General features: G+C 41.9%; 1 protein-coding gene across 1 annotated transcript in view; it reads right to left on the bottom strand.

Moving 5' to 3' along the window:
* The window catches only part of PPA1 (inorganic pyrophosphatase 1), a 295,326-nt gene that overhangs the window by 3,563 nt on the left and 268,325 nt on the right, over positions 1 to 23,438 (bottom strand). Inside the window, exons 2-9 of the mRNA XM_053586454.1 lie at positions 22,130 to 22,243; positions 18,585 to 18,643; positions 10,734 to 10,787; positions 9,886 to 10,005; positions 8,080 to 8,166; positions 6,739 to 6,865; positions 1,924 to 2,051; positions 1,274 to 1,359 (exon numbers count right to left, since the gene is read on the bottom strand). Coding sequence (XP_053442429.1) covers positions 1,274 to 1,359; positions 1,924 to 2,051; positions 6,739 to 6,865; positions 8,080 to 8,166; positions 9,886 to 10,005; positions 10,734 to 10,787; positions 18,585 to 18,643; positions 22,130 to 22,193 — 725 coding nt within the window. The 5' untranslated portion in view covers positions 22,194 to 22,243. The remainder of the gene's footprint in view (positions 1 to 1,273; positions 1,360 to 1,923; positions 2,052 to 6,738; positions 6,866 to 8,079; positions 8,167 to 9,885; positions 10,006 to 10,733; positions 10,788 to 18,584; positions 18,644 to 22,129; positions 22,244 to 23,438) is intronic.

The raw sequence follows: 23,438 nt of genomic DNA, 5'->3' as shown, positions 1-23,438 counted from the left end.
TGAATATGTACAATAATTACATCAATTAAAAAAAGGTTCATCCATAGAATGGAATATTATATAGAGATAAAATATTATATTATAAAAAGCACATCTTTAATGACACAGGGAAATGTTTACAATATAGTATGTTAAAAAAATCATAAAACAAATTGTATACACAATATGATCGCCCCCACTTTTTTTTTCTTTTTGAGACAGGGCTTCACTCTGACACTCAGGCTGGAGTGTCATCATAGCTCACTGCCACCTCAAACTCTTGCCCTAGCCTCCGGAGCAGCTAGTAGTACAAGGGTGCACCACCACACTCAGCTAAGTTTTTTTGGATTTTTGTACAGATGGGGTCTTCAAGCTGGTCTTGAACTCCTGAACTCAGCCTCCCAAAGTGCTATGATTACAGGCATGAGCCACCATGTCCAGTTATCCTCACAAAGCTCTGATCTTGCTGTCCTCTCTATATTTTTAGTTTGTACTTGTTCAGAGAATATTTTATAGGCATTTTTTAGTTAATATATTTAAGCTTCCCATCCACTTGATAACTGATTAACAAAATCACTAGTAGCCCTTCTTTATCTGCAGTGGGTGCCTGAAACTGCAGATGATTCGAACCCTATATACACTAAGTTTTTTGATCTGAAGAGACCAAGAAAGCTCCTAAGCAACTAACAGTTGAGTAGCATGTGGAAAGTGGATAAGCTGTACAAAGGGATGATTAATGCCCCAGGTGAGAGACAGCAGGAGGTATGAGATTTTATCATGCTACTCAGAATGGCATATAATTTAAAACTTATGATTTGTTTATTTCTGGAATTTTCCACTTAATATTTTCAGACAAAGCTTGTCTTAGGTGACTGAAACTAAGGAAAGTAAAACAGACAGGGGATGACTGCTGTATCTCCTTCCCAAGAGTCTGATGGTTATTAAAACCTTTGCAGAGGGGCGGCGCCTGTGGCTCAGTGAGTAGGGTGCCAGCCCCATATACCAAGGGTGGCGGGTTCGAACCCAGCCCCAGCCAAACTGCAACAAAAAATAGTTGGGCATTGTGGCGGGTGCCTGTAGTCCCAGCTACTTGGGAGGCTGAGGCAAGAGGATTGCCTAAGCCCAAGAGTTGGCGGTCGCTGTGAGCTGTGATGCCACAGCACTCTACCGAGGGAGACAAAATGAGACTCTGTCTCAAAAAAAAAAAAAAATTAAAATAAATAAAATAAAATAAAAATAAAACTTTTGCAGAGTCTGCTGTTTGTTAAACTTGCAGAGAAGAGTTAGCACTTACCAACTGATTCCTTTTCCATCCGTTTTCTTAGTCACTAATGCTTTCCAATAGTCATGAGTGCTTTTAATAATATCAATTGCAAAGTCCTATAATTTGAAGAGATATGCATTACAACGATAAAAAGGTGTTCTTTTCCTATTATCAACATCTTCTTAAAGCCTGATAGTTTGTCTCTTTTGAGTCATTTTCTTTCTTTTCCTTTTTTTTTGGTGAGACAAAGTCTTGCTCTGTCATCCAGCCTGGAGTTCAGTGGCGCAGTCATAGCTCACTGCAGCCTCAAACTCCTGGGCTCAAGCAATCCTCTCACCTCAGCTTTCCAAGTAGATGGCACTACAGGCTTTAGCTCAGCTAATTTTTTGTAGAGATGGGGGTCTCACTATTAGCTGAGGCTGATCTTTAGCTTCTAGCCTCAAATGGTCCTCCTGCCTCAGCCCCGCAAAGAGTTGGAATGACAGGTGTGCCTAGCTTTAAATCACTTTCTTGTGTTAAAAATGGGAGAACACTTAAATGAATAAGTAAATACTAAGACTAACTCATGATTCAGACTTTCATTTTATAAATCTTTATGAACTTTAGATGGTTACAATATGGTTAAAGTATAAATCTCAATACAGATAGGCCTAAAGCTTCTGTTCTGAATGACACATTACCTTATCTTTAAATTCTGCATTGAAAGCAAACTCATTTTCTGGTTTTCCATCAGGAACCTTGTATCTTCTAAACCAGTCCACAGTGGCTTCTAGGTAGCCAGGTTTTAGTCGTTTGACATCATAAATATCTAACATGAGGACAACAGATTTTAAGATACATAAATAATTATTTATGCATTCGACAAAAATATCAAGTGCTTACTGTGCAAGTGTTATGAGATGGTTGATATAAAAAAGCTCAAGGTGGCGGCACCTGTAGCTCAAAGGAGTAGGGCGCCGGCCCCACATGACGGAGGTGGTGGGTTCAAGCCCAGCCCAAGCCAAAAACTGCAAAAAAAAAGCTCAAGGTAACACTGGAGCTGACCACATTATGTTGCAATGAGAACCCATAAACATTAAAAAGAAATTGTCTGATATTGTAGAATAGCTCTGACATGAAGTACTAAGAGAACAATCAGTAAGTAGTAACTTCTATTAGATAAAAGATTAGAAGAAATGATTAGAGGCTACATAATGAAAAAAACAGTTTGGTAAAGGTAGATAAGTTCTATGAGAAGGGTAGAAGATCCTGAAAGAGAGGAGTTGAGGCTGTATTTCAAAGGATCACATCCCTATGACATAGACAAGAAGAATGACTCAGACCGATATCCATGGATACGTTACAAATTAAACGTGGCTGGACTTTGTTGGATATTATAGGCATTCTACATCACAAAGCTTTAATTGTGGCCAACAGAAAAGCGTGCTGCTTAAAAAACTTTAAAGTTTCTATATAGCAGTCGACAATGGATATAGCCTCAGTGTCATCAAGCTGAACTTTAAATGATCAAACTCCTGCTCAAATTCAAGCACATAGAAGATAAATGTGCTAAAAATGTTAATTAGTAAAAGTATTACTGGGAAGAGGAATACCTTCAACAACAAAAGCTTAATTATAGTCACATAACATAATATTACTCAGTCCAACTTAAGATTTACATAGTTAAAGAATATCATGCATTCAATTATTAGTACCACTAAAAGTATGGAAGTTTACAGAGTTTAAAATGAAAATGTTTACACACAGATAAATTTCAAAGAATTTATTACAGTCAACATAAAATGTGTCAGCTGATATAGAAATAATTTGAAAATCCAGAAATCTGAAATACAAATACTGATGTTTTCCAATACCGACAATTGATTCTCTAATTCTCCAACACCAACTGGGGGCTCCCTCTTGACGCTACCATCCTGGAGTTAGCATAAGATGGCCCCACTTCAGACGCTAGTTGCAAATCCTGGATCTCCCATACTCCCCACCAACGTGCTACAAATTGGGGGTCACCATAATCCTTTCCTTGGGTTCTATAATTTACTAGAACGGCTCACAGAACTCGGGAAAACACTTAGGTTTACTGCTTTATTACAGAGGACACAACTGAGAGAGAGCAAATGGAAAAGGTGCACAGGAGGCAAGATAAGGAGTGGACAGACAGGGCCTAGGTTATCTTCATGGGAAAGCTGCGTACTACTTGCCTCACGGGACTGCCATGCAGAGAGTTTTCAGGATTCAATAATCTCTGCTGCAGGAAAATAACACGCTAGCAAATTAGTGCTGACATAGTGATAGTCTTGACTTCACTAACTGAGGCCAGAGCGAGCCATTCAGTGTATTCTCTTGTGAGTAGAAAGTGAAAATGGACACACTGATCAACAGATTCAGAGCTGTACTATTGAGAGGTTGAAAGATGGTATGGATGCACTCATTGCAAAACTTAAACAATACAGAAGTATCTGAAACAAAAACTATCTCTTCATCCTTCTCCTCACTGTGCTATAAGAATTGGTATTCTTTTGGTCTTGTTTCAATGACTTTACACATGTACAGAAATAGACATGACCTCATTCTGAGAGAACACATTCTTGAGATGACTCTCTTCCCATGCACTTCCACCCACCAACTAACACCTTGCTCTCGGAACAAGATGACTCTTTTTTTTTTTTTTTTTGTAGAGACAGAGTCTCACTGTACCGCCCTCGGGTAGAGTGCCATGGCGTCACACGGCTCACAGCAACCTCTAACTCTTGGGCTTACGCGATTCTCTTGCCTCAGCCTCCCGAGCAGCTGGGACTACAGGCGCCCGCCACAACACCCGGCTATTTTTTGTTGCAGTTTGGCTGGGGCTGGGTTTGAACCCGCCACCCTCAGCATATGGGGCCGGCGCCCTACTCACTGAGCCACAGGCGTGGCCCGGAACAAGATGACTCTTAATCACTGTTGTGCTGACCTTGACACTTGGCTGGGGCAGTGTTTGTCAGGTTTCTCTACGTACTGTAAAGTCATTCTTACATTACTTTAAATTCTTCTGCTTAGAGATTTGTCTATTCTTGCCCCTTCCCCACCATTTTTTTGAGACAGAGTCTCACTCTGTCATCCAGGCTAGAGTACTGCGGCATCAGCCCAGCTCAGAGCAACCTCAAACTCCTGGGTTCGAGCGATCCTTAGCCTTCCGAGTAGCAGGATAGGCACCTGCCACAATGCCTGGCTAATTTTTCTATTTTTAGTAGAGGTCTCACTTTACTCAGTTTGGTTTTAAACTGCTAGCTCAAGTAATCTTTCTGCCTTGGCCTCCCCCAGTGCCAGGATTATAGGAGTGAGCCATCACACTTGGCCCTATTTGTTTGCTTATTCAATATTTATTTATGTGAGTATTTCATGGATATTTAATTTATGCTCTGGGTTATAACCTAAAACTATTTTATTTTGTTGTTCACATCGGTCCAGCCTCGGCCACAGGCGTTCTCTCAGTTGTAGTCCCTTTGATAGACTCCCAGCACTACTCTTTGTCTTTTGAAAGCACTTCTTTACCTCCTAGCACTACTAAAGGCTCCACGCTCATTTTGCCATTCCCTGCCCCAGCCCTGGAGTCAGCCATTTCGCCAAGGAGCCTTGGTTCCTTTTTATTGTAGAATTGCTCTAGAAACCATGATCTTCAAAAGGTGAAACACAGAGTTACCACAAGACTCAGCAACTTCACTCCTATGTATATACCCAAAAGAATTAAAAACATGCCTACAGAAAAATGTGTACAGGAATGAGCCAGGCATAGAGACTCATGCCTATAATCCTAGCACTCTGGGAGGCTGAGGCAGGAGGATCACATGAGCTCAGGAGTTCGAGACCAGCCTAAGCAAGAGTGAGACCCTGTCTCTGCTAAAACTAGAACAATTAGCCGGCTCTTGTGGTGGGTGCCCACTTACTTAGGAGGCTGAGGCAGGAGGATCGCTTAAACCCTGGAGTTTGAAATTGCTGTCAGCAAGGCTGAGACCACAGCACTCTAGCCTGGGCAACAGAGCAATATTCTATCTCCAAAAATAAAAATAAAAAACCTTGTACAGTAATGTTCATCGCAACATTATTCACAACAACCAAAAACCCTCAAATGTCTATCGAGTGATGAAAGGATAAATAAAATGCGGCATATCACACAATGGAATAAAATGCAGCCATAAAGAGGAATACCGACACATGGTGCAACTTCGCTGAAACTGGAAAGCATACTAATGAAAGAAACCAGATACAAAATATCACATACAAGTCCACATATAGGAGATACCTAAAATAAACAAATCCACAGACAAAAGGCAGATTAGTGGTGCCCCGACCCTGAGAGAAGAAAGGAACGGGGAGTGACATGAATTGTTGGTATTGGTACACCACCCTGTGCACGTAACCTAATAGCCTGTTAAAAAGTGGCCTGTTGGCTGGGTGCAGTGGCTTACTCCTAAAATTCCACCAAGGCCAAGGCAGGAGGATCACTTGAGCTTAGAAAGTCAAGACCAGCCTGAGCAAGAGTAAGTCCCTATCTCTACTAAAAATAGAAAAACTTAGCTGGGTGTTGTGGCAGGTGCCTGTAGTCCCAGTTACTGGGGAGGTAGAGGGAGGAGGAACCCAGGAGTTTGAGGCTGCTGTGAGCTATGTGAACTAGCCTAATACCAAGGCACTCTAGCCTAGGGCAACAGAATGAAATTCTGTCTCAAAAAAAAAGAAAAGAAAAAAGAAAACAAAAGAAAGAAGAAAAATGCATCATGGCCTGAACTCTGCCTCCTTCCACACCCAACCTGTCTTCCATAAAACTGGTCACTGGTGGCAAAAAGGTTGAGGAAGCCAGAAACAGATGCTACCTATTATAGATTCCATTTACATGAAATGTTCAGAATATGCAGAGCCACAAAAATAGAAAGTAGATTAGGAGTTAACCAGGACTAAAGGGAGGGGCACAGGGGAGTAATTGCCAATGGATATACAATTTCCTTTTGCAATAATGAAAATGTTTAGAAATTAGACGGTAGTGATGGTTGCACAACTTTGTGAATATATTAAAACCCAATGGTGACTTTTATGGTATATAAGTTATTTCTCAGTTAAACTATTTTTTTTTTAAATCAATAAACATAGTAATTGAGTGCTAGTATATGGGAAGGAAAAGAAAAAACTAGGAAACTCAAACTACTAGACATTTTTCTTTTTTTTTTTTTTTTTTTGGCCAGGGCTGGGTTTGAACCCACCACCTCTGGCATATGGGACCGGCACCCTACTCCTTGAGCCACAGGCGCTGCCCTGCTAGACATTTTTCTTTCCTGGAATGAAAGAAGAAGTTTACTTAGTTAATTACCCTAAGTTCAATGCTTTGTCAAATTCTTTGCTCCTCCATCCTTCAACAGCGTGGGGTTACAATTCTGTCTTTACAGGTTACTTAAATTTGATAGTGCTTACGAGACCCTGATTCATGAAAAAATTAGAAAGACTTCAGACTCTTCAAATTTTCTTACCATTATAATTGGCAGCATCAGGATCATCCACATTAATGGCAATGACTTTCCAGTCAGTTTCCCCTTCATCAATCATAGCCAATATGCCCAGAACTTTTACCCTGATGATTTCACCTCTTGCACATACCTGAGAGTCAATAACCAAAGTCAGAACAACACTACAAATGAAACTTTGAAATCAAAGTTTTACTTGATGGATAACAGGAAATAAAGATGCCAAGCTCTGCAAACTTCCCTGAAGATTGTAACTTCAAGCAAATTTTTAAAAGCTAAATAAGTAAAAGATGAGTAAATGCTTTGTCAATTCTATTAAAGTTGAAAATAGAATTTATAGGTCCTATTTTCTTATAGGTCATAAGAAAACCAGCAACATAATTCAGGGACATTAATGTTTTTTACACTACCATTGATTATACTCAAGAATAAGTCCTCTGTAGTCTACAGTTTTCAATTCATATGTTAATGCACTTTCTGTACGTATTAAAAAGCCACCGAGTTAAATCATACATCTGATATGACTTAAAAATTTTATTACTTAGCCACGTACAGTGGCTCACACCTGTAATCCCAGCACTGTGGGAGGCTGAGACAGGAGGATTGCTTGAGCTCAGGATTTCGAGACTTGTCTCAGCGAGAGATCCCAATTCACGAAAAAAAATGGAAAATCCAGCCAGGTGCTGCAGCGAGAGCCTGTAATCCCAGTGGCTTCAGGAGGCTGAGGCAGCAGGATGCCCATAGCCCAAGAAGTCTGAGGTGGCAGTGAGCTATGATGCCACTGTGCTCTGCTCAGGCCATAGGGTAGAACTCTGTCTTGACGAAAAAAAAAATATGTCTTAAAAAACGGAATTAGAACTTTGTTTACTATTTCCCTGAGCCTGAGAGTGATTATAAAGAAATAACTATAATCAGAATCTTAGAGCAACCCTACTTGATAGTGGAATTGCTACTATAAGTCTCCAACTCAAGAGGTTATTTGGTTTGGATTAATTCACTGATCACTCTAAATCATCAGGTAAAGCTTGCCATACATCGAGATGGAATTTGCCTCCTGGCACTTCACCTATTGACCGGTTATCTGTCTTCTAAACCAATGCAGAACATGTCCAGTTCTTCTACATATATGTTTGAGTCATTCACATATGTAGGCACATTTTTTTAAAACTAGGTTTAAATGTACAAATTATAACATACAAATGTTTAGAATGAAACAGAAGCCTTTATCATCCAAACAGACGTCATTATTTCACTAGTATTCATATATTTTATTCACAATATTTTAAAAGTATGAGGTTCATTAATATCATCTCAACACTACAGAAAAAACATCTCAGATTTGATTACCTTACTTCCAATTTCACATACATCAATTGGGTCATTGTCACCACAACAGCCAGTATGTTCATCATTATGTCCCGGGTCCTCCCAAGTCTGAAAAAAAAGAAGGCTTAGCATATCTCGTTTCTATACACGCGACTGACAAAGTGGATCATGGTGAAATTAACAGATAACATCTCATGAGTCTTCCTGCAAAAATATGAACCTTTAGCTAACTTTTCTCATATTTTTAGTTCTTTATTCACATTTAAGAATCTTAACTACACACAGTAATTTCAATTAAATGCTGGAGTTCCTATTAGGCATAAATGGTAAACTAAATTTAATCTTTAAAACAGATAATGATCCTATTTAAAACAAACAAACAAACAAAAAAAAAACCCCAGCTACTTAATAACTGAGATAACAGGCAAATACAAACAGACCCAAATATTTACTTTAAAAATGTATTTTTTAAAAACTGCTTTGGCCTGGTTTGGTAGCTCATGCCTGTAATCCTAGCACTTAGCACTCTGGGAAGCTGAGATGGGTGTATTGCTTGAGGTCAGAGTCTGAGACCAGCTTGAGCAAGAGTGAGTTTCTATTAAAAACAGAAAAACTAGTTGGGTTACATGGCAGCCAACTGTAGTCTCAGCTACATGGGAGCCTGAGAAAAGAGGAACACTGGAGTCAAGGTCTTGCGGTTGCCAAAACTCACAGGTGAGCTGGTACTCTACCCAGGGCGACAGAAAAGACTGTCTCCAAAACAAAACCAAACAAATTGCTTTGATGATCTCTTCTACTAACTAGATTTTTTTTTTTTTTTTTGAGACAGAGTCTCACTTTGTTGCCCTAGGTAGAGGGGTGTGGCATCACAGCTCACAGCAACCTCAAACTCTTGGGCTTGAGCGATTCTCTTGCCTCAGCCTCCCAAGTAGCTGAGACTACAGGCGCCCGCCACAACACCTATTTCTTTTGTTTGTTTGTTTTGTTTTTTGAGACAGTCTCACTTTATTGCCCTTGGTAGAGTACCATGGCATCACAGCTCATAGCAACCTCCAACTCCTGGGCTTAGGTGAGGAGATTCTTTTTTTTTTTTTTTTTTTGGTAGAGACAGTCACTTTATGGCCCTCGGTAGAGTGCCATGGCATCACACAGCTCACAGCAACCTCCAACTCCTGGGCTTAAGCGATTCTCTTTCCTCAGCCTCCTGAGTAGCTGGGACTACAGGCGCCCGGCTATTTTTTGGTTGCAGTTTGGCCGGGGCCGGGTTTGAACCTGCCACCCTCGGTATATGGGGCCGGCGCCTTACCAACTGAGCCACAGGCGCTGCCCGGCGAGGAGATTCTTAAATGTGAAGAATCTCTTGCCTCAGCCTCCCAAGTAGCTGGGATACAGGCACCCGCCACAATGCCCGGCTGTTTTTTGGTTGCAGTTTGGCCAGGGCCAGGTTCAAACCTGCCACCCTAGGTATATGGGGGGCCAATGCACTACCCCCTGAGCCACAGGTGCCACCAAACACCTGTTTTTGGGGGGTTGTAGTTGTCATTATTGTTTGGTGGGCCCAGGCTGGGTTCGAACCTACCAGCTCTGGTGTATGTGGTTGGTACCACTGAGCTACAAGTGCCAAGACCCCTTTTTGTTTTGTTTTGTTTTTTCTGACAGAGTCTCACTCTGTTGCCCTGGCTAGAGTGTAGTGGTGTCATCATAGCTCACTGTAATCTCCTGACTTCAGGCGATCCTCTTGCCTCAGCCTCCTAGAATGCTAATAGCAGTAAGCTAATTTTCGGTAAGCTAAAAAAGTACATTTTCAGTAAATGCATGGAGACATACCTGAGGGATGGCCCCATAGTTCCAGATATATCCTTTATAAGGGAACAAATTTGCAACATAACGAAGTTTTCCTTTTTTCACATCTTGTTTAATTGGGTTTAAAGGGTCCTTTGTAGCAATCTGGAAAAAAAATTCAAATCACTATATTAATATATTTGGATGTGACATACTATTCAAACAAGGATTTGAGGAAATGAATTTTGGCATCCATGCCCCCTAATTTTACTTAAATGATGTATTTTATTCCCACTATGTTCTAATAAAAGATGTTTACACAATCAACCATGAAGTGGAAAGCTTACTTAAAGCACACAGGAATTATCAAGAAGGAAAAAAGAACATTTACTAATTCCAGGAAGCAAAAACTAAAATTAGCTGGCATCAATCCTAACATTTGAGAAATACATGCAAAACGTGGGTTATTGTCAAAAAGTTTGAGTGACATAAAATATGTAATAAATATCCATAAAAAAGATAACTTAGGTTAGGTCTCAGAAATAAATTAACAAAACAAAATATAATAGAAATTCCATCAGATTACTTTCAGCTGGATGATTAAGGAGGTATCAGTGATGCATTTAAAGAGAATAAAGGAGAAAAATTCTAGGCTTTTGGAACATTAGATATGAGGAAGGGAAGTTTGGGGCATTTTTACAAATAATAAATGGCTGAGTTAGCTGAAGCCCAGAAGGAAGACTGGCAGGTAATGGGAAATGCCAATGAAAAACAGATTGGGACCAGACAGAGGAAAACCTTGGAGTTTAGATGTTTTATTCTTGAGCAAATCAGTGTGGCTAGATCAAAACCAATATCCTGAGTACAACTATCAGTGTAAGGCATAACATTACCTCCATTTTCGCATTAGACCAGCGTGGTACTTCAACTACCATGTGGAACACATCCTGAAAAAACAAAGAAAAAGTGAGAGGATCATAGGAACCACATTGTTCTCTTATTTCAGGGAAGATACCCTATACCTTCCAAAATTAAACTGTTCATTGTATCAGATCTTTGAAATCAACGGGCTTTCAATAAAATGCATCAAAAAAATAAGATAGAACAATGGATAAAGAAATAAAGCGATTATAGAAAATATTAATTGTAGAATCAAAGTGGTCAGTGTATGGTTGCTCACTGCATGACTCTTAACTTTTCAGTATGTTTTAATTTTTTCCTTCTGTTTTTAAGAAACAGTATCATCCTCTGTCACCCAGGCTGGAGTACAGTGGCCTGGTCACAGCTCACTGCAGCTGCCAACTCCTGGGCTCAAGGTACCCTCCCACCTCAGCCTTCTGAGCACCCAGCTTATTTTATTTTCTCTCTTCTCTCTCTTTTCTCTCTCTCTCTTTCAGAGATAAGGTCTTGCTATGTTCCCCAGATTGGTCTCAAACTCCTGGCCTCAAGTGATCTTCCTGCCTTCGCCTCCTGAGCAGCTGGGATTATACACATGAGCCAGCAAACCCAGCTTAAACTTTTCATAATAAAAATTGAGGTATGGGAAGCATTTCTCTAGAAAGAAGGAAACTATTGTTAAACAAACATAGTGGAACTTGTATCTTTGTAGAAGACTGTCTTCAAAACAGTCATCTCCAAGGAGTGGTGGAATTTTCTCCAGTGACAGTGCAATTATTCAAAATGTTTTTAGAGGTTCTATTTAAGAGGCAGTTTGTAAGACAAACCCCAAACCAGCCTAATCTCTTGTTCATTAGATTTGATTTTAGTGTCAAAACTAATCAGCCCAATTACCCATGTCATTCTCTCAAATTGGCTGTGTGTGGGTTTTTTTTTTTTTTTTTTTTTTGAGATAGAGTCTCTCTATGCCCAGGCTAGAGTGCCATGGCATCAGCTTCACTCACAGCAACCTCAGACTGTCAGGTCTGAGGTCTGCCTCAGCCTTCTAAGTAGCTGGGACTACAGGCATGTGCCACCACACGTGGCTAATTTTTCTATTTTCAGTAGTGATGGAGTCTCCCTCCTGCTTAGGGTGCTTTTGAACTCCCGAGCTCAGGAGTGATCCTCCTACCTCGGCCTCCTAGAGTGCTGGGATTACAGGCATGAGCCACTGTGCCTGGCCCTCAATTTGGCCGTTTTTAAAACTGAAGTTCTCCTCAGAAGGACCATAAGTTTGACATAGAAGATAAAAGAGTTATGTTTCAAAAATATTGTAATAAATGCAGTTCTCTGTAGCTTATAGCCTTAAATTGACTACTTTAAAGTGGATGATATATTCAGGTGGAAAAATTCCCAGATGCTTAGTTTAAAAACACAATGAAAAAATAAATCGTAGTGGCGGCACCTGTGGCTCAGTGAGTAGGGCGCCAGCCCCAAATACTGAGGGTGGTGGGTTTAAACTCGGCCCCGGCCAAACTGCAACAAAAAATAGCTGGGCGTTGTGGCAGGCGCCTGTAGTCTCAGCTACTGGGGAGGCTGAGGCAAGAGAATCGCCTAAACCCAAGAGCTAGAGCTGTGAGCTGTGATGCCACAGCACTCTACCAAAGGCGACAAAGTGAGACTCTGTCTCTAAAATACATAAATAAATAAATCATACTTTGTCACCTTATTTTGTACACCAGAGTCAAATACAGCCTTTAAATAGAACATCATTTTTATCAAGAAATAATACTTCAAATATTTTTCAGTTTATAGCCTCTTCAAAAGGTACAGATGAAGCTAATCTGTGATCACTCTTTTATAAAAAGCATATTTTTAGGCCAGGTGCAGTGGTGCGTGCCTGTAATCCCAGTTACTCAAAAGGCTGAGGCAGGAAGAGCTCTTGAGCCCACCAAGAGTTTGAGATGGCTGTGAGTTATGATGACATCATGGCACTCTACCCAGGGTGACAGAGTGTGATTCTGTCTCAAAAAAAAAAAAAAAAGTGCTATTCAGACTTACATTCAAAAATATAAAACCTCAGTCACTTATATAAGTTCCTGGTCAAACCAGAGGAGATTAAAGCATCCCTGGGTTTGGGAGGCTCCAAAGCCCTCCTGACTTCTACTTGAAACAACATAAAAACCAAAAGAATGGAGATATTACTTAAACCTAGGCTTGAATAAACTACTCCATTCCTGCATTCCAAAGTAATAATCAGATGATTTAGAAAATTTAACACTAATTGTTCATGAGTTGGAAACCTCAGAAGCAATCTTTGGCTAAATTTCACTTTACACATTAAGTTTTCAAGAACTGTCTAGCTTTAGTACCGCTTCTCAGGTGTAAAAGAGAAAAATCTGTAGTCTGTGATGCAACAAGAAGTCAGGGCATTACAAGTTTTCAGCAGCAATACCCTAAAGGTTCACAAGATGGAGCTGTTACTACATGAAAGATTAACTCAGTGGGGGACTGCCAAGGAGATTGGCTTTTAATTTTTTTTTTTTAATTGCGACATAGTCTCACTACATCACCCTTGGTAGAGTGCTGTGGTGTCACATCTCAAACTCTTGGGCTTAAGTGATTCTCTTGCCTCAGCCTCCCAAGTACCCGGTACTACAGGCGCCTGCCACAACACCCAGCTATTATTTTTGTAGCAGTGGTCATTGTTTAACAGGCTTGGGCAGGGCTCGAACCTGCCAGCCCTGGCCAGTGCCATAACTAACTACTGAGCACCTGCTTAGGGTGCTTCTGAACTCCCGAGCTCAGGAGTGATCCTCCTACCTCGGCCTCCTGGAGTGCTGGGATTACAAGCATGAGCCACTGTGCCCGGCCCTCAATTTGGCCATTTTTAAAACTGAAGTTCTCCTCAGAAGGACCATAAGTTTGACATAGACTGGCTTTTAATTTATTTGTTATTATTATTTTTTTTATTATTTTTTATTTTTTTGCAGTTTTTGGCTGGGGCTGGGCTTGAACCCACCACCTCCGGTATATGGGGCAGGCGCCCTACTCCTTGAGCCACAGGCACCGCCCAAATTTTTTAAAAGAAAATACCACCAAATGAATACGTTGCTTCAAGAAAAAAGTAACAAATAAAGCTGCAACCACTATTTCAATGTTTGGAAAGTATATTGAACGCTCTTAATAGAATTAAATGATAAATATGCACAGCATTACGTAATACCAAAAACTTACATAATTAATGGCAAGGGAAAACAATTTCCAGAGAAAAAAAACACCCTTCAGAAAATGGTACGGGAACTCTACTGAAAACAGAACTACTAAAGCCTAAAAATTTGTTGCTTTTTAGAAATTAGCTGGGCTCAGAAAAAGGCAAGGAGCATCTACAAAAAGCTGCAGTCAACGCCTTCATTTTTTTCAAAGATATTTACTGAGCACAACTTCTATGAGCCAGATACTTTTCTAGGCTCCAAAGACTGGCAGTGAACAAAATAAAACTTCTTTTAACTCCCAAACCAAGTACTTCTAGACTGTAGGCCTCAGGCTACAACTTGGGATCCATAAACCTAGGTTAGTGACTAGGCTACAAAATGAATGTTTAGCACATTTTCACATGCAAATAGATGCTGTAGTAATTACTATGTATATTTTTCCTTTAGACATTTTTTATCAATGTTAACAAAAAAAGAGCAAACACTTCCATTTATCACTGGGCAAGAGACGTGAACAGAATCTCCTCGGAGGAAGACAGACGAATGGCTAACAAACATATGAAAAAATGCTCATGAGAGAAATGCAAATCAAAGCTACCCTGAGACATCACCTAACCCCAGTGAGAATGGCCCATATCACAAAGTCCTAAAGTTGCATATGCTGGCATGGATGTGGAGAGAGGGGAGCACTTTTACACTGTTGGTGGGACTACAAACTAACACAGTCTCTGGAAAGAAGTATGGAAAATCTTCAAAGAACCCAAATTAGACCTCCCACTTGACCCCGTAATCCCACTACTAAGCACCTACCCAGAAGAAAAAAACATTTTTTTTTTTGAGACAGAGTTTCGTTATATCACCCTCATTAGAGTGCCATGGCATCATAGCCGACAGGAACCTCAAACTCCTGCACTGAAGTGATCCTCTTGCCTCAGCCTCCCAGCCTGTAGCTGGGATTGTAAGTGCCCACCACAATACCAGGGTATTTTTAGCACCTGGGTCTCCCTCTTGCTCAGGCTGGTCTTAAACTCCTGAGCTCAAGCAATCCACCTGCCTCGGCCTCTGGGAGTGCTGGGATTATAGGAGTGAGCCACCATGTCCAACCTAAAAAATTCATTTTATCATAAAGACAGTTGCACTAGATTGTTTACTGCACCTCAACAATCACCAAGATGTGGAAACAAACTAAATACCCATCAACTCAGGAATGGATTAACAAACTGTGGTATATGCATACCATGGAATACTATTCAGCCATAAAAAGGTGGGAACTTTACATCTTTTGTATTAACCTGGATGGAGTTGAAGCATATTCTTCTTAGTAAAGTATCAGAGAAATGGAAAGCAAATATCCAATGTACTCACTAATATGACACCATTAGATGATCTAATTCACTCCCACATAAGGGAAAAATTCATTTCAATTCAAGGGGGGAAAGGGGAATGATGGAGGAGGGGGAGGGGGTTTGGAATGCTCCCACTTAATAGACATGATAGAAGGGTGTATGGCATACCTTTTGGGTATGGGACACAACTACAAGAGGGACTCTACCTAATAAAATCAAGTATTATGACCCAGTTGTTTGTATCCTCACATTACCTGAAATTAAAAAAAAAAAAAAGTTATATCATACTCTAGAGTTTTAAAATTTCTGATATCTTGGAAGTTCTATGTTGAAAGATACTCTAAGCACTTTTATATTTGATCCCCAAATCAACTCAGAGGAAAGGATGCTCCCACAATTAAAAAAAAAGGCCGGCACCTGTGGCTCAAAGGAGTAGGGCACCAGCCCTATATGCCAGAGGTGGCGGGTTCAAACCAAGCCCAGGCCAAAAACTGCAAAAAAAATTTTTTTTTCCTGTGAGTCCTTGCCTTTGCCTTTTTTACCCACCAGATTTAGAAATAATCCAAGCAGGGTATCTGAGCCACAAGAAATTCCAGACCTAGCTAGATTGATTACCTAATGGCATATGCCTAATTGGATGTTGTCCACATTGAAAGGTCTTGACATAAAGCAAAATGTAAATCTTTGGACATCTTTCCTTTGTGGAGCTGATTGAGTTGTGTTAAAGGTATGTTAATGTGTTAAAAGCTGATAGCAGTATTGCCTCATTATCGCCCCTCAGATCACTGACCAGGTTAGGAATAAAGTCTAGGGTCAACCACATGAGAATGTACTTATATAAACTTAATCGCACTGGAATTAAAAAAAAAACAGGAAATTACACTATCCTGTAACAAATCAAATTAACTGGATCCTTTTCTTAGGCTATCACCCAAAGTAATTTCGGTCTACCACACCCTTATTTGTGTTTTAAACAAATAATTTCCTTAAAAACAAAAGAAAAGAAAACAACTCTTTCCGGCTTCTCAGGCAGGAATTAGAAGCACTGACGTCCACTGAAGTCTGGACCACTGGCCAAATCAGACATGTTGCAAAAGTTTATGCTTTTCAGCTAGAACAGGGTAGGACAGGGGCAGAGTGTTCAACTGAGTAATCTACTTTATAGACAGAACCAGTGCCTTACAAGACTTCAGTGTAACAGGGTAATCTGAGCAAAGATGTTTTACGCAACCCCAAAATGTAGTCTGTTCCCTATTTGGAGTAGCTTGATGAAGCAATAAGTGTAGATACTTCAACTTCTAGGATCATTCGGGTCCTTAGTGAAAAATCACTTATGTGCACCAAAGCTATATATAAAAAATGTTTCCTTCCTTTAGCATACCTGTATTTAACAGTGTATCATCAATAAACTAAGAGCACTATTTTATACCTCTTCATTACTCAAAAGGACCAGAGATGTTACTGTAAAATACTTTACAGTATAATATACATACAACCACTCAACAGGTAACTCAAGCCAACCTAATGAGGCCAACTCAAGAGAAGATTCCACAGCTCTTATCAACTCCCAGGAAATCAGATATAACAGAGTTTCTGGATAAATACAACTTTGTTGGACTCCCACAGGAAAACACATGCCAATTAGAGGTCCCTTTGGTAACTGTGGCACATAATTGCTTGAGGCCGTTTGCTGTAATGCCTCAAATTGGAGCCCGGCTTAGGCAGGCTCCTCTGAAGCAATGATTAAACTGGATTTTCTGCCAGCGTCCAAGTGTTCATACTTGAACTGCAGCAAACTTCCTCATAAAAGTACAATGAATTTGTCTATTTCTATTCGATAGTCAAGCCCAGAAAAACAGTAGGGCTCAGCATTCACAAGACCAAAATTTCCTATTTCCTATTATTCTAGATGTGCACGGAAAGTGATGTTCACATTTATTCTATACCAACATCTACCTAAGGAAGTCAATAACCTATGTAGTTTTTCCAAGACAAAAACTTTGTTGATGTGAATCACACTTCCTTATAAAAGAAAACAAAACTGAAAGGTATAAAAAGAAGCAGGTGTTTGTCCTAGTCTTAAGTTCCTAAATATAGTAAAAACATCTCCTACTGAAAAGGAGGCTGAAAAAATGTGTCTTTAAAAATAGCTATTTAAAGTTGTACAAATAACACATGCTCTTTGTAAAAAGATCAGAAAACATTAAAAGGTACAAATGAAAATAAAACAAGTCACTGGTCATCCTACCACTGAAAAAAGATGATTAATTTATTTTTATACATAATTGCAGACTTTTCCCCCCTAGAAATGTAAAGATTTTTACCAATTTGTGTTAAACCTACCACTGGGTACTACAGTGGGATTTCTTCAGCTTACTGGTGTATATAAGAATAGTCATTTCCTGGTAGAAGTCTGTATACTTACCTTTATTAACGCTATTAGCAAATCTTTACTAGCCCATTAATGAATTTTCCTATATTCATTGAATAATCTAGTTTGTTTTTCCTGCTTTACAAACATTCCACAGATAAAATACTGTGCTGGCTACCTGGTTTATTTCGAAACCACTAATTAAATATTAAGATTTTAGTTCCAAATATGCACACAGAAAAGATCAATGTCATTTTTTTTTAACCAGTGTGGCTCAAAAACTTTTGCTTTTATTCCTCTTCTCTTTTCCTAATTTACTTCTTTTAAATTTTATTTATTTATTTTTGAGACAGAGTCTTAAGCTGTCGCCCTGGGTAGAGTGCCATGGTGTCACAGCTCACAGCAACCTCCAACTCTTGGGCTGAAGCAATTCTCTTGCCTCAGCCTCCCAAGTAGCTGGGACTACAGACGCCCGCCACAATGCCCAGCTATTTTTTGGTTGTAGTTGTCATTGTTGTTTGGCAGGCCTGGTTTTCAGACTGACTTATTTACTCAATAAAACTAACTCATAGAACAATGAGGCATTTTAAGCTTTGTTAAGAGAGATGTAAGAAAATTCACATGTAGAACTAGCTGATCTGAGCAGAGAATATGAGCTCAAGACCACCCTGGGCAACAAGCAAGACTGGACCCCATCTCTACCAAAAATTTAAAAATTAGCCTTGTGCATAGTGGCACAGGCCTATAGTCTTGGGTACTAGGGAGGCTAAAAGTGGAGGACCACTTAAGTCCAAGATTTCAAGGTTACAGTGAGCTATGATTGTGCCACTGCACTCCAGCCTGGGTGACAGAGTGAGAGACCCTGACTCGAGGAGGGGAGAGGGAGAAGAGAAGAGAAGAGGAGAGGACTATGTCCAAAAGACAAGGATGCCTTACCTTATCTGCATAAATCGGAATATCATGAAATGGAGATATATATTGTCCTTTTTCATTTTCTGCAAAATCAATTAGAAAAAGTTATTACTGTGATGAATTATGCTGTGAAATGTGCAGAGTACACTTTTTTTTATGCCAAGATTTTATTTTAGCAGCAGGAAAATTGGTTGTACATTTCATCTTTCCTGACCATCTTCCAAGACTGGGTTGGATTTTCAAAGTTCTTTGTATTCCATAGTATCTAACAGGTATTATAATAATTCCTATGCTGAGAGCACAGAGTACCCTACACACCCGTGTTCCCTGAACCTAGCAGTACCTTTTACATAAAGGTGATCAAACTGTTTTGAACTTGATCTTACATCATTTAACGATTTACGGAACTATTATGAAGTATCTGGGGAGGATGGAGAAGACAATTCACTAAATTACAAAAGATGTTGCTTTAAGATATTCTAGGAAGGGCGGCGCCTATGGCTCAGTCGGTGGGGTGCCGGCCCCATGTACTGAGGGTGGCGGGTTCAGACCCGGCCCCGGCCAAACTGCAACCAAAAGATAGCCGGGCATTGTGGCAGGCGCCTGTAGTCCCAGCTACTCGGGAGGCTGAGGCAAGAGAATCACTTAGGCCCAGGAGTTGGAGGTTGCTGTGAGCTGTGTGATGCCATGGCACTCTACCCAGGGCCATAAAGTGAGACTCTGTCTCTACAAAAAAAAAAAGATATTCTAGGAAGACAGCACCATCTTAGATGATGATTTTTCTTAAAATAACCAATTTCTACATTCTAGAGACCAAACTATATAAAAATACAACTTTTTAATCTTGCTACAATAGAGAGAGATCTTGCTATCAAGAGATAGATAGAGATATGATAGAGATAGATCTTGCTTCAAGGCCTTGAACTCTGTGGCTTAAGTAATCCTTCCACCTCAGCCTCCTGAGTGGCTGAGACTACATGTGCATCTGGCTCAAAACCTAATTTCATAACTTCTTCACTATTCTTTAGAAAACCTAAGCACTGCCCACATTGCATCCCTTGAGGTTTAAAAATCAAAGTGGAATAAGAAAAACTACAGTGATCACCACCAATCTTGTAAAGGTTGCTTCAGAATCCACTGTGACTTTGTGGTCCTTCCAACCCTTATCAGTTTTACTTTATTTTCTGCAACAGAGTCTCTCTCTGTTGTCCTAGGTAGACAGCCATTATAGATCAACAGCCACCTCAAACTCCTGGGCTCAAAGGATCCTCTCAGTTTTTCTATTTTTAGTAGAGATGGGGTCTCGCTCTTTCAAAGACTGATCTTTTTTTTTTTTTCCTTTTTTTTGAGACAGAGTCTCTCCTATGTCACCCTCAGTAGAGTGCGTGATGTCATAGCTCACAGCAACCTCAAACTCTTGGGCTTAAGCGATGCTCTAGCCTTAGTCTCCCAAGTAGCTGGGACTACAGGTGCCCGCCACAACACCTGGCTACTTTTTTGTTGTAGTTGTCATTGTTGTTCAGTAGGCCCAGGCTGGGTTCAAACCCGCCAGCCCCACTGTATGTGGCTGGTGCCCTAACCACTGAGCTACGGGTACAGAGCCCCCAGGCTACTCTTGAACTTTGAGCTCAAGCGATCCACCTGCCTCGGTGGATCCGAGCACTCCCAGAGTGCTAGGATTACTGGTGTGAGCCACCACCAGGCCTTATCAATTTTAAAGAGACTGATAAATGTAATATTATAAAAGGAAAAAGAAGTTTATTCCTATTTAGTAAGGATGCTAAGAAATCCATGTCTTCAGAAAAGCACTTAAAATTTGATAATGATATAGTTGGTTGTAATTATTGGCGTTTCTTAAATTCCAGAGAATTCCATCTGATAAAAACAGTTACTTTAGCCAGTGTTAACATTAAGGAATGCCTTTGGTCTCCCATGGCCATCAAATACTCACTGCCTATAAATAATCTAAATAAAAACTGCTTGTATGTTCTGCATATACAGGTTGAAGACAATTACCCAGATGATCCCCTGACCTTCAAACTAGAGTCTCTCTGTAAGCACGTCCTACAGAGAGATTCTGAAACCAAAACTGCTTCCAGAGAAAGAATTCAGTGAATTGCTTGTCAAAAGTTCTTGCTGCTTGGCAGCACCTGTGGCTCAGTGGGTAGGGCGCCGGCCCCATATACCAAGGGTGGCAGGTTCGATCCCAGCACTGGCCAGAAACTGCAAAAAAAAAAAAAAAAAATAGCGGGCATTGTGGCGGGAGCCTGTAATCCCAGCTACTCAGGAGGCTGAGGCAAGAGAATCGTCTAAGCCCAGGAGTTGGAGATTGCTGTGAGCTGTGACACCAAGCACTCTACCTAGGGCAACAAAGTGAGACTTTGTCTCAAAAAAGAAAAGTTCTTGCTGCTTAATTCCAAAGTTAGGAAAAGTGTGGAGTTCCACTCTTCCTGGATTGTGCCTGGTGGTTTAAAATCTTCAGCTAGTGAACTTTAGGGTTCACTTTCCTTTTCCTCCCACTCCAGGCTACTTTTACCAGGAGCTTTATTCAATACATATTCCCATTCATCCCTCTACTCCCGCCCTTCCCCCACCAACTCAGAGTTCACTGCACCTGCCCTTCTTTTTTTGAATAAAGCTGTAAAGATGTTAAAATAGAACCGCCTTCGGTGATATGTTTTTCTAACACCTACGTTATTGCCAATAATCTATTTCTAGCGTGTGTAGGGGATTTAAGCTAAATCCCCAGGTAGCTTCCCTCCACCTGCAAAGCAGAGATCACAGAGCAGGCCAGCCTGCAGCCTCTGTGCTAAGGGAAGCTCTAGGTGCAGGACTTGGGGTAGCCCTCCCACCCCCACCCCTGTGGACGCCAATTCCTGAGCATGGGTAAACATATTCTTACACTTTCTTACTCAAGCTTCCCTGATTGACGTCACCTGTTTGGAGGGGACTAGCTTTCTATTTCGTAAAGAGCATCCCCAGCATCAGCGCTGTGTGAAAACACGCATCGGGAGACGCAGGAGTGCTACCCGAACCCCTGAGGACAGGCCGAGCGCCTCCACTGCGGCTCGCGATCTGGACCTCAGTTTCCCAGTGGACACCAGGTGGACCTGACGCCTCTCGGCGCTGACAATCTGAGCTACAGAGGCGTAATTAAGGTCCTTAGGAAGTCATCGCCCCCGCCCCCTGTTCCTCCAAACTGGGCAATCCTCTTACTGGGATTATTTTACCTTCAGGAACCTTTCTAGGTGACTCAGTGATTTCCTTTTTCCGTCAGACCCTGCCCGAGCTGGACACCTGCAAAACTAGCCTGGCCCAGGTTTCACTCCGGACCGGGTGAAAGGGAAATATTTCCTTCTGGCAGAGAGAGATGGCCAGAGGTAGACCTACGCGGTCCCTCCCATAAGTGTGAAATGTGAGGGCCGGTCAGGCCCCGGAGACGAGCCCGAGGAGCCCGGCCCGCGCCGAGGACAAGAGGCTGAGCGCGGGCGGTGGCCACACGCGGGAGACGAGGCCGGGAAATGAATCGACCGGCGAGCGGGGAGGGGCCGGGGGCCGCCGACACTCACTGAGGAAGACTCGGTACTCCAGGGTGAAGGGCGCGGCGCGCTCCTCGCTGCTGAAGGCGCTCATGATGCCGGAGATTATCGGCCCCTGCCGCCGCCGCCGCCGCTGCCGCTGCCGCTGCCGCTGCCCCAGAGCCACCAACCCGCACGCGGCGCCGACTGACAAGGAGAACTCTGCGCCTGCGCACTGCGAGGACTAGCCGCGCCACCAGGCGCAGGACTGCCTTTAACTACAGCGGCTAGGTAGGCGCGGCCACCCCACCCACGCCCGGCCCAGCCTGTGCGCAGGCGCACACCGCCCTGCCCGCGCGGCCACCGCCTCAGCCCCGCCCCTAAGGCCCCGCCTCCGCGTACCCGCTGGTGACTTGTAGGCGGGGCCACGTGGCTGGCTGCTGGCTGCTGGCTGTGGCTGGGCTCTTGTCCTGAGGCAGCCAGCCCCGCTGTGGTCCTTGACCCAGAATGGCAAGAGCGCAGTCTCTCAGCCTGCAGTTGACCGCCAACCACTCCTCCACCGCGCGCACTGGGTAGCTCACCTTTGACCGTCACATCTGCCTCCCGGCAGAACAATTCCTTATCTCAAAAGGAGTTGATAAGGCCCTGTTTCCCCCGACAGGCCCTGCTTTGTAGTCTTAAAGGTGAGAATTTTTCCCCTCCCTTTTTGCAAAGTTATCAGGCATAGTCCTGACACCTCTCATAGCGAAGTCAGTAAGGTACCCGCTGCTCCGGGTAGGACATTGGGCTTCTAACCTCTCTGACTCGGTTTCTCACATGGGAAGTAGAGATAATAATAGTAACTGTTTCCTGGTTGGTTGGGATGATTAGCTGAAGTTGATACACGCTGAGAGTTAGAAGCTGAGCCTGGCCGCGATAAGCACTTAGGAAATGTAATTGTTATTCCCACCTTCCCCTTTGGGGGAGGATTTATTCTGCCCCCCTCCTTGCTACACCCACTCCAGGTTCCCATGGGACTTCAGGTGGCAGTGCTGGGAAGGTCCAGGTGTGAGCTCAGAGCCCCTTGAGGCATTTCTCTCGGGGATAGGAGCTTGTTTACCAACTTAAATTCCATCATGTCAGACTAGACCCCAAAAACTAATGTCTATCACTTACCCAATCCTGTATCTGGGAGAGGAAAGGTATAACAAAATCCCAATTACAGGGCGGCGCCTGTGGCTCAAAGGAGTAGGGCGCTGGCCCTATATGCCTGAGGAGGTGGGTTCGAGCCCTGTCCCGGCCAAAAACTGCGAAAAAAAAATCCCAATTACAAGTTAGGAAATTATTATTTGCATTTCAAAGAAAGCCTAGTTGGAAAAAA

This window comes from Nycticebus coucang, chromosome 3 (assembly GCF_027406575.1).
Source record: "Nycticebus coucang isolate mNycCou1 chromosome 3, mNycCou1.pri, whole genome shotgun sequence".
Lineage (NCBI taxonomy): Eukaryota > Metazoa > Chordata > Mammalia > Primates > Lorisidae > Nycticebus > Nycticebus coucang.
This window is presented reverse-complemented; position numbering and strand designations above follow the sequence as displayed.